This window comes from Malus sylvestris, chromosome 11, assembly GCF_916048215.2.
Source record: "Malus sylvestris chromosome 11, drMalSylv7.2, whole genome shotgun sequence".
Lineage (NCBI taxonomy): Eukaryota > Viridiplantae > Streptophyta > Magnoliopsida > Rosales > Rosaceae > Malus > Malus sylvestris.
In genome coordinates this window covers 37878131-37888135 of record NC_062270.1, presented here as the reverse complement: position 1 = coordinate 37888135, position 10005 = coordinate 37878131, and the positions used below count along the sequence as shown (strand labels likewise).

At 41.1% G+C, this 10005-nt stretch overlaps 1 protein-coding gene across 3 annotated transcripts; it reads right to left on the bottom strand.

The window, feature by feature from the left end:
• Window positions 1-391: 391 nt before the first annotated feature.
• LOC126590785 (uncharacterized) lies at window positions 392-9790 on the bottom strand. 3 transcript variants are annotated; one of them, XM_050256294.1, is made up of 4 exons: window positions 9051-9790; window positions 8388-8460; window positions 899-987; window positions 392-825 (listed from the first exon to the last, which is right to left on the bottom strand). In XM_050256294.1, exon 1 carries the CDS (start codon window positions 9751-9753, stop codon window positions 9151-9153), a length of 603 nt encoding a protein of 200 aa, XP_050112251.1. In that variant the 5' UTR covers window positions 9754-9790; the 3' UTR covers window positions 392-825; window positions 899-987; window positions 8388-8460; window positions 9051-9150. The 3 variants fall into 3 exon arrangements, with proteins under 3 accessions (XP_050112251.1, XP_050112249.1, XP_050112250.1); XM_050256292.1 differs by lacking the exon at window positions 8388-8460 and having other exon boundaries at window positions 9051-9789; XM_050256293.1 differs by lacking the exons at window positions 899-987; window positions 8388-8460 and having other exon boundaries at window positions 9051-9789.
• Between the last annotated feature and the right edge of the window lie 215 nt (window positions 9791-10005).

The following is a 10005-nucleotide window of genomic DNA, read 5'->3' as shown; positions in this document are numbered from 1 at the left end:
AAAGGCATAACAACAGAAAGACAATAATTACACAGATGATTTCCAAACATTCATTTTCTCTCTTCTAGACACTCATGTTTACATATATATATATATATATATATATATATATATATATATATATATAAGAAAGCACTTCCAGAATTTTTTAGAATGCATTTAAATTTTTTTAACACACTTGTACATGTTTGTAGTAGAAGCGGTTAACTCATGAGCAAAAGTGCTTCCTACCGTTGCAGTCCCAAACAAACCCTAAAACTAAAGGCATAACAACAGAAAGACAATAATTACACAGATGATTTCCAAACATTCATTTTCTCTCTTCTAGACACTCATGTTTACATATATATATATATATATATATATATATATATATATATATATATATATATCCCATAATTCTCATTTTATTTAGTTCAATTCAAAAGCCAAAAATATAAGAAGTCGGTCCAAAAAAATTTCCTTGTACTAGTTTACAAAATACACCACTTGGACAAATCGCAAGCCAAAAGCAATTTCCTGGTGGTTCGGAAGAGCCTTTCATGACTAATGCCAACAAACCAGTCAAACAAAATGGCCAAATTCATACATTACGAGATTGACAAAAACCAAGCTGTTCTTAATTTAAAGCGAGGAGCCCACAAAGGCCGTCCTTGCAACTTCCTTGCAATTTCCAGTGCCTCAATGCTTTCGTTTTTTAACTTAGATCCTTGCCGCGGCTGAACTGTGTGCTTCGGTTAGAACGACGACGACAGCGACATCTCGTGATGGTAATGGGGTGTGCAGACCTGTCCTCATTGAGCATTTCATCGGTTTTAAAATGACCTGCAAGGCAAAATGTAGGGTTTTATATGTATAATATTCCATGCAAAAATTATGATGTTGAAATTAGTCTTACGTGTACTGTATGGGGAGCGCAATTCGCGCTACGGGTCACCGTCAAAGCTCTAGTGATGTTCATCCGTTGCGCAAATAGCATTCCCTTCACTACGTATTTGATCACAAGATAAGATACCATTATGACAAGTCTTGATCACAAGAGATATCATTACTACAAAATTGATCACAAGACAATACATGATATCAACAGTATGTTTCCATATAGTTTTGCGTGTATGAACTTGTCTGAACACTCTACTGCCATTTTTTTCCCACCAAACCTAGTGGTGCAAAAACGCAACGAAAAAACCACAACGCCAACTAGCAGATCAGAAAACGTGTATATGTATATTTTAGTGAAGCATGTAAGATCAAAGAAGTTCTTCATACATTTTTAATGCCAAACATCAACAAAACCAAACAAGTTTCTAAGAGTAATACATAGCTAAGTTAATTTAAAAAAACAAAATAATTGTTTGAAGATAACTATCCTGCATATATTAAAGTTTAAAATCCTACTTATGCCAAACGTCTACGTAGCTAATTTACTTTATAAATGAAAAAGATGCTTTCAGGAAACTATTTGCTTATATAAAGGTAAAGCCTTTATCAACAAAAAAGTTTACAAATAAATTAATTTACAAAAGAAAAAGATTCTTTTTAGATAGCTATTAGAATGTTAAAGATAAACATACATAAGCAGAAAATCTACGGTGAATGACTTCATAAGGACAGTCCAAAATCATATATCCCCTAAAACATGCAGTTATGAGGTACAAGATGCCCTAAATTGTTTAATCTTTGGCCTAAAGTTTTTGGTTTGTATTGATGTTCAACCTAGATCAAAGTTAGTACTTCAATGAGGGTTTAAATTGGGCTCTTTCGGCCCAACGAGCCTCGAGTGCCATCCTTGTAAACAGAATGCAGTACCACCCCCTAAGAACATTGTGCATTCAAGCTCCATTATTTAAAGTAAGGATGCAGTCAAGAGACGGGAAAGAGAGATTTAAATCCAACAAGGCCATCCATTAACCTGTTCAGTTCTACACGCACAAGTCACAGTGAAGCACTACTAATTGGTATCTCTATTCACGCAAGTGACAATGACAGTCGATAGATGCATTCGCCGTAGTTTTAGCATTGCAGCAAACCTATGTCAGATATATAGCAGATTTGGACACTCTAGACAAAATGAATCCGGTAGAAGATGCATATGTTTCGATCATTTTCATGGATCTGTTTAAATATATAGTGCAAAGCGAAAACTGCAGTACGAGGTGAACTTTACCACATAGTTGCACGACCAAATTTTTCTTAACAGAATGAATAATCAGAAACATATAAATAATTTCTCTCACTCAAATGACTGCTATCAAATTCTTACAACTAAATAGAACTTCAACAACAACAACAACAACAACAAAACCTTTTCCCACTAAGTGGGGTCGGCTATATGAATCCTAGAACGCCATTGCGTTCGGTTTTGTGTCATGTCCTCCGTTAGATCCAAGTATTCTAAGTCTTTTCTTAGGGTCTCTTCCAAAGTTTTCCTAGGTCTTCCTCTACCCCTTCCTCTGTCCCGTAGTCACATCTTCGAACCAGAGCGTCAGTAGGCCTTCTTTGCACATGTCCAAACCACCATAACCGATTTTCTCTCATCTTTCCTTCAACTTCGGCTACTCCTACTTTACCTCGGATATCCTCATTCCCAATCTTATCCTTTCTCGTGTGCCCACACATCCCACGAAGCATCCTTACCTTCGCTACACCCATTTTGTGTACGTGTTGATGCTTCACCGCCCAACATTCTGTGCCATACAACATCGTTGGCCTTATTGCCGTCCTATAAAATTTTCCCTTGAGCTTCAGTGGCCTACGACGGTTACACAACACGCCGGATGCACTCTTACACTTCATCCATCCAGCTTGTATTATAAATAGATAGAGATAGGAAAGCAAACAAAAGATGTACGTGGTTCACCCATATTGGCTACGTACACGGAATAAAGGAGTTCTCATTAATTGTGAAGGGTTTACACAAGTACATAGGTTCAAGCTCTCCTTTAGTGAGTACAAGTGAATGATTTAGTACAAATGACATTAGGAAATATTGTGGGAGAATGATCTCGTAATCACGAAACTTCTAAGTACCGGAGTGTGGTATCGTCTTGACTTGCCTTATCTGTCTCGTAGGTAGATGTGGCATCTTCTCTGGAAGTACTCTTCCTCCATCCAGGGATGGTATCTTTAACTGGTGGAGATGCACAAGGTAATGTATCAATTTCACTTGAAGCTTACTTGTAGTTTCAGGCTTGGTCAAGCGCGATACAAACCATGTAGTAGGAGTCCCCCAAGTCGCCGAGCTAGGGGAGCTGCTGAAAGAGGCGACAGACAAGGTAAGCAATCAGAGCTCCAAGCAATCGGTCCCAGATCAGAACTTTGATTTCGAGTTCCGGCTGATTGTTCACATTCTCCCTATCTTGCAGGCAGCATGAAGGATAAAGAGAAGAAAAATGAGAAGAGATGATATGGGATACTTTTGCTTTTGAAGAAGTAACTTTCCACAGGCTTATTCTTGAACTGAGCTCGAGGGTTTTCTGGTTTCCTCCAGAGTATAAGGCCGACTGAAGAATTTGAGGGTCAAAACAAGTCCATCAAATCTATAGTACGTTCGACCCTGCTGATATGGGATACTTTTTCTTTTGACAGAGTAGTGGATGTATCGGCACGTGTGCTGTTACGCTTGTCTCCACATGCTTCCTTGTATCCTTCTCACTTGCCCTGTTCCTCAGGCAGATGCGGTATCTTCCCTGGAAGCATAAGATGTTGAAGATGAGTACTCGAGAGCAATGCCAGGTAAGTAATCAAGTAAGGGGTTCCAGGCAGTCAGTTCCTGACTGAAAGCTTGATTCCAAGTGCTGATTGATTGCTCTCTTTCTCCTTGTCTTGCAGGTAAGAACAAGGCCAAAGGAAAAGACAGGGAAAAAGCATGATATGGGATACTCTTGCTTTTAACCCTGATGATATGAGATATTCTTGCTCTAGTATAGCTTGTTTGCAGAGGTATTATCGGGGGGAAAGAAAGCTAAATATTTCAAAAGGCTTCGTTGGGAGTGCCCTCTCATATATGAGGAAGGGTTGAGCATTTTTGCAGGTCTGCCTGTCCGTTGGGGATGGAGATCGACAATATATAGGAGTCTCCCTAACAACAAGTAGTAATGCTATTCCTTTACCCTGCTTGGTCATAGCACGGTAGTGGGAGCTACCAGCTTCACATGTTTGAACTCTGTCAGAGCACTTTGAAAAAGTGGTCTGTGGTATCTGGAAAGCTGATGTTGCGTGTGAAGATTACAGACAAGCTTTATCCAAGGAGATCCGGCTCTTGAAGTTGGGAAAGTGGTGCCTCTTCGGTTTTCGAACAAGCAATCCTATCGAAGATCTGGCTCTCGAGATTCGGAGAACGATGCCTTTTCGATTTTTGAGAAAGCAATCCTGCTAGGGGTCTGGCTCTCGATATTCAGAGAGCAGTGTCTCTTCAATTTTTGAGAATGTAATCATGTTAGGAGTCTGGCTCTCGAGATTCGAAGGGCGGTGCCTCTTCGATTTTGGAGCAAGCAATCTTGTTGGGAGTGTTTTCTCGAATGTGAGAAAATGTTGGGCATGTTTGCTAGTCTACCTTGCCACGAAGCACAGAGGTTGACACACAGGGATTTTCCAATTATCCAGCAGTGGTACTGTTCCTTTACCCTTGTGGGTAATAATATGGTAGCTAGACCTTCACAATTTATGTGTCTAAACTTTGTTAGTGCTGTTTCTTTGCTATTCTTTTACCCTTCTTGGTCAGAGCGATGTAGTGGGAGCTGCAAGCTTCACGTGTCTCAACTTTGTCAGAGAACTTTGGCAAAGTTATCTGTGGTGCCCATGAGCTAATGTTGCGTGTGGGAAGTGGGTGATTGAACAGTAAGATTCATGTGCTTTCTACTTCACCAAAAATCTTCGACATAATGCCCATAATTTCCGCAAAGTTGAGTGTGCGTGTGACAGGTGCTAACAAGGCTGGAAAAGTAGGTGCCTCTTCGATTTCTGGGATCGCCCTCGTGGTCTCTGAGCAGCCCAGTTTTTGAGAAAGCAAGCGCCTCTTCGATTTCTGAGATCGGCCTTCGTGGTCTTTGAGCAGCCCAACTTTTGAGAAAGCAAACGTCTCTTCGATTTCTAAGATCGACCCTCGTGGTCTCTTAGCAGCCCAGCTTTTGAGAAAGCAAACGCCTCTTCGATTTCTGAAGCTCCATCGAGTGCAAATTTTTATAGATGCTGGCATTAAGTTCCAAAGCACACTTGAATCTCCACCAGTAGAAGCTCCATTCTTGCACTTCTAAGATCTTGATTTGTCCGACCTCTTCTCTCTTCAACACCTTTGAAAATGTCTGGCCCCTCCGACCGTCGTTTTGACTTGAACCTTGTTGAAGAGGCAACCACGCCTTCTCCAGACAACATATGGCGCCCATCCTTCGTCTCCCCTACTGGTCCTCTTACCGTTGGGGATTCCGTGATGAAGAATGATATGACTGCTGCGGTAGTGGCCAGAAACCTTCTCACTCCCAAAGATAACAGACTACTTTCCAAACGGTCTGATGAGTTGGTTGTTAAGGATTCTCTGGCTCTCAGTGTTCAATGTGCAGGTTCTGTGTCTAACATGGCCCAACGCCTATTTGCTCGAACCCGCCAAGTGGAATCATTGGCGGCTGAAGTGATGAGTATCAAACAGGATATTAGAGGGCTCAAGCATGAGAATAAACAGTTGCACCGGCTCGCACATGACTATGCTACAAACATGAAGAGGAAGTTTGACCAGATGAATGAATCTGATGGTCAGGTTTTACTTGATCATCAAAGATTTGTGGGTTTGTTCCAAAGGCATTTATTGCCTTCGTCTTCTGGGGTTGTACCGCGTAATGAAGCTCCAAATGATCAACCTCTGCTGCCTCCTCCTTCTAGGGTTCTGTCCAGTACTGAGGCTCCAAATGATCCCCCTCCAGTGCATGCTCTTTCTGGGGCTCTACCGACTGCTGAGACTTCTCCTAAGCAACCTTCGTGAAGGCTCCCTCTTGTTTGTTTATTTTGACTCATATATATGTACATATTTGTAACTGATCGGGGATATCAATAAATAGCTTTCTTTCATTTCAACGTATTGTGTTAAATACACTAAAGCCTTCTTCGCTAAGTTCTTTGAATTTTCTTTTGTTGAAGCTTGTATGTTGAAGCTTTGTGAGTTGAGCATGTAGGTTGAGGTAGTATTCCCTTAATTTCCCGAGTGAGGAAAACTTCTCGGTTGGAGACTTGGAAAATCCAAGTCACTGAGTGGGATCGGCTATATGAATCTTTGAACGCCATTGTGCTCGGTCCTGTGTCATGTCCTCCGTTAGATTCAAGTACTCTAAGTCTTTTCTTAGAGTCTCTTCCAAAGGTTTCCTAGGTCTTCCTCTACCCCTTCGGCCCTGAAACTCTGTCCCATAGTCGCATCTTCTAATCGGAGCGTCAGTAGGCCTTCTTTGCACATGTCCAAACCACCGTAACCGATTTTCTCTCATCTTTCCTTCAATTTCGGCTACTCCTACTTTACCCCGGATATCCTCATTCCTAATCTTATCCTTTCTTGTGTGCCCACACATCCAACGAAGCATCCTCATCTCCGCTACACCCATTTTGTGTACGTGTTGATGTTTCACCGCCCAACATTCTGTGCCATACAGCATTGCCGGCCTTATTGTCGTTCTATAAAATTTTCCCTTGAGCTTCAGTGGCATACGGCGGTCACACAACACGCCGGATGCACTCTTCCACTTCATCCATCCAGCTTGTATTCTATGGTTGAGATCTCCATCTAATTCTCCGTTCTTTTGCAAGATAGATCCTCGGTAACGAAAACGGTCGCTCTTTGGTATTTCTTGATCTCCGATCCTCACCCCTAACTCGTTTTGGCCTCCATTTGCACTGAACTTGCACTCCATATATTCTGTCTTTGATCGGCTTAGGCGAAGACCTTTAGATTCCAACACTTCTCTCCAAAGGTTAAGCTTTGCATTTACCCCTTCCTGAGTTTCATCTATCAACACTATATCGTCTGCGAAAAGCATACACCAAGGAATATCATCTTGAATATGTCATGTTAACTCATCCATTACCAACGCAAAAAGGTAAGGACTTAAGGATGAGCCTTGATGTAATCCTACAGTTATGGGAAAGCTTTCGGTTTGTCTTTGTTGAGTATTTCATTGGTTATATTAATACAAACACAATCACAAGGACAGGACGTACGGACCGGATGACGGATCGTCGGGTGGCCCTGCCCGAACAGGCCCACGGAGTAATGGTCCGGGCGATCGAATCTTATGGTTCTTGCAGCGGCTGAGCTCGTCGACATGGTTCGATTCGTAAGCCGCCATTTTTAGGTTGGGAGAGAGAAGAAGAAAAGAAGGCGCGTGCAGAGGTCAGCGATTTGGCGCAAAACTGTTGTATTCCGACACGTGTGAAATTTTTTGTATAGGCCGCACGTGAGAAAGTGAAAAAAATATATTAAATCAATTGAAAGATCTTTTAAAATAACTGAAAACGATTTTGGTAAAAATATTTCGGTTTGTCCTTGTTGAGTATTTCATTGGTTATACTCAACAAGGACAAGTCTCCTGTCGACTACAGCGCCACTTACAAGATATGATTAATACAAATTTGATCACAAGATAAGATATCAACAGTATGTTTCCACGTAGTTTTGCGTGTATGAACTTGTGCGAACACTCTACTGCCATTTTTTTTTCTGTTATTTCGGAGGCCATAACAAATCCAGTTTGATATTGTGTCAGCACATTAATGAAGCAGAAATTTCCTAGCTAAATAGCTTGTACAAATTTCACCAAACCTAGTGGCGCAAAAACACAAGGAAACAACAACATAACCAAGTAGCAAATTAGATAAGCTGTAAGTTGACTAAATTATATTTTTCAAAGTATTTGTACATTTTGTTGAAGCATGTAAGATCATAGAAGTTCTTCATAAATTTTTAATGCCAAACATCACCAAAACCAAATAAGTTTCTAAAAGTAAAACATAGCAAAGTTAATTTTAAAAACAAAATAATTGTTTGAAGATAATTATCCTGCATAAATTAAAATTTAAAATCCTACTTATGCCGAACGTCTACGTAGCTAATTTATTTTATAACGAAGATGATGCTTTCAAGAAACTATTTGCCTATATCAAAGGTAAAGCGTTCATCAACCAAAAAAGTCTATACAAATAAACTAATTTACAAAAGAAAATGATTCTTTTCAGATAGCTATGTGCAATGTTAAAGACAAAACACACACAAGCAGAAAGTCTATGGTGGATGACTTCACAAGGACAGTCCAAAATCATATATCCCCTAGAACATGCAGTTATGAGGCACAAGATGCCCTAAACTGTTGAATGTTTGGGCCTATAGTTTTTGTTCTGTATTGATGCTCAACCTGGGTCAAAGTTAGTACTTCAAATGAGGATTTAGAATGGGCTCTTTCAGCCCACCGAGCCCCGCGTGCCATCCTGTAACAGAAGTACCACCCTAAGAACATTTTGCACTCAAGCTCCACCATTCAAAGTAAAGATGCAGTCAAAAGAAGGGAAAGATGGATTTAAATCCCACAAGGCCATCCATTAACTTGTTCAGTTACACATCCACAAGTCATAGTGAATCATTGCTAATTGGTATCTCTATTGATGCAAGTAATGACGATAGATGCATTCGCTGCGGTTTTAGCATTTGCAGCAAACCTATGTCAGATATATAGCAGAATTGCACACTCTAGACAAAATGAATACAGTTCAAGATGTATATGTTTCAATTTCATTTTCATGGATCTGTTTAAATATATCGTGCAAAGCGAAAACTGCAGTACGGGGCGAACTTTACCACCGGATTTTTCTTAACAGAATGAATAATCAGAAGAGTGGAGCTATCCACGCACCCAATTTTACCTTTCAATTGCCGACCGTACCACCGGATTGGTTGAATTGAAGAAGATCAATGGACAAAAATTATACTCACAAGTTTCGAACACTAAATTAAAAAATGCATTGAATCTTTTCTACTCTTTCCAAGTTAAATCAAAGAAGCAGAGTTCAACCAAACATACCTTTTGCACAATCCCACTTCATCAGCAACAGTTTCGTCCGCTATTTCGTCACAAATGCACCAACTTTCACCTCCATTTTCCAAATCTCACACCTTCAATGTCAAATTCCCACCGCCAAAACACGATCAACCTCACTATCCGAACCAAACAATTCACCAGCCCTATAATTCGCTGAACCCAAAACCCCCAATTTTTCCAATCCAATCAAGTTGAGCCACGTACTCGGATCCGCCAGAGTCCCCCAGCAGACCAATCTCTCAACCTGCTTCACATTCACCCCTGCAATCCTCGCTTCTCTGAAGGGTTTCAAGAACTTTTCCTTCGCGAACCCGCCGCACTTCTCTTTCGCCGCCGTCAAACACCCCTCCATTTCTCTCTCCTCGCACTGTTCCCTCTGCTTCAAGTCTGTGACTTTCTGGCCAATCATAGCTCGCCACCACGGGGGCTTACACTTTTCCGATGCGCTAACGGCGCACGCGATCCTGGCACCGGCCTCGCACTGCTCGACGATCTTGGACTCGCAGGCTCTGTACGCGTTCGCCCAAGCTTTTGGGTCGCGAAACACCAGGACGTACGGACCGGATGACGGATCGTCGGGTGGCCCTGCCCGAACAGGCCCACGGAGTAATGGTCCGGGCGATCGTATCTTATGGTTCTTGCAGCGGCTGAGCTCGTCGACATGGTTCGATTCGGAAGCCGCCATTTTTAGGTTGGGAGAGAGAAGAAGAAAAGAAGGCGCGTGCAGGGGTCAGCGATTTGGCGCAAAACTGTTGTATTCCGACACGTGTGAAATTTTTTGTATAGGCCGCACGTGAGAAAGTGAAAAAAAATATATTAAATCGATTGAAAGATCTTTTAAAATAACTGAAAACGATTTTGGTAAAAATATTTTTAGAATCAATCTTTTGTAAAAAGACAAGTAAATCTTAAAAAAACACTTGAACTGTTTTTAGCC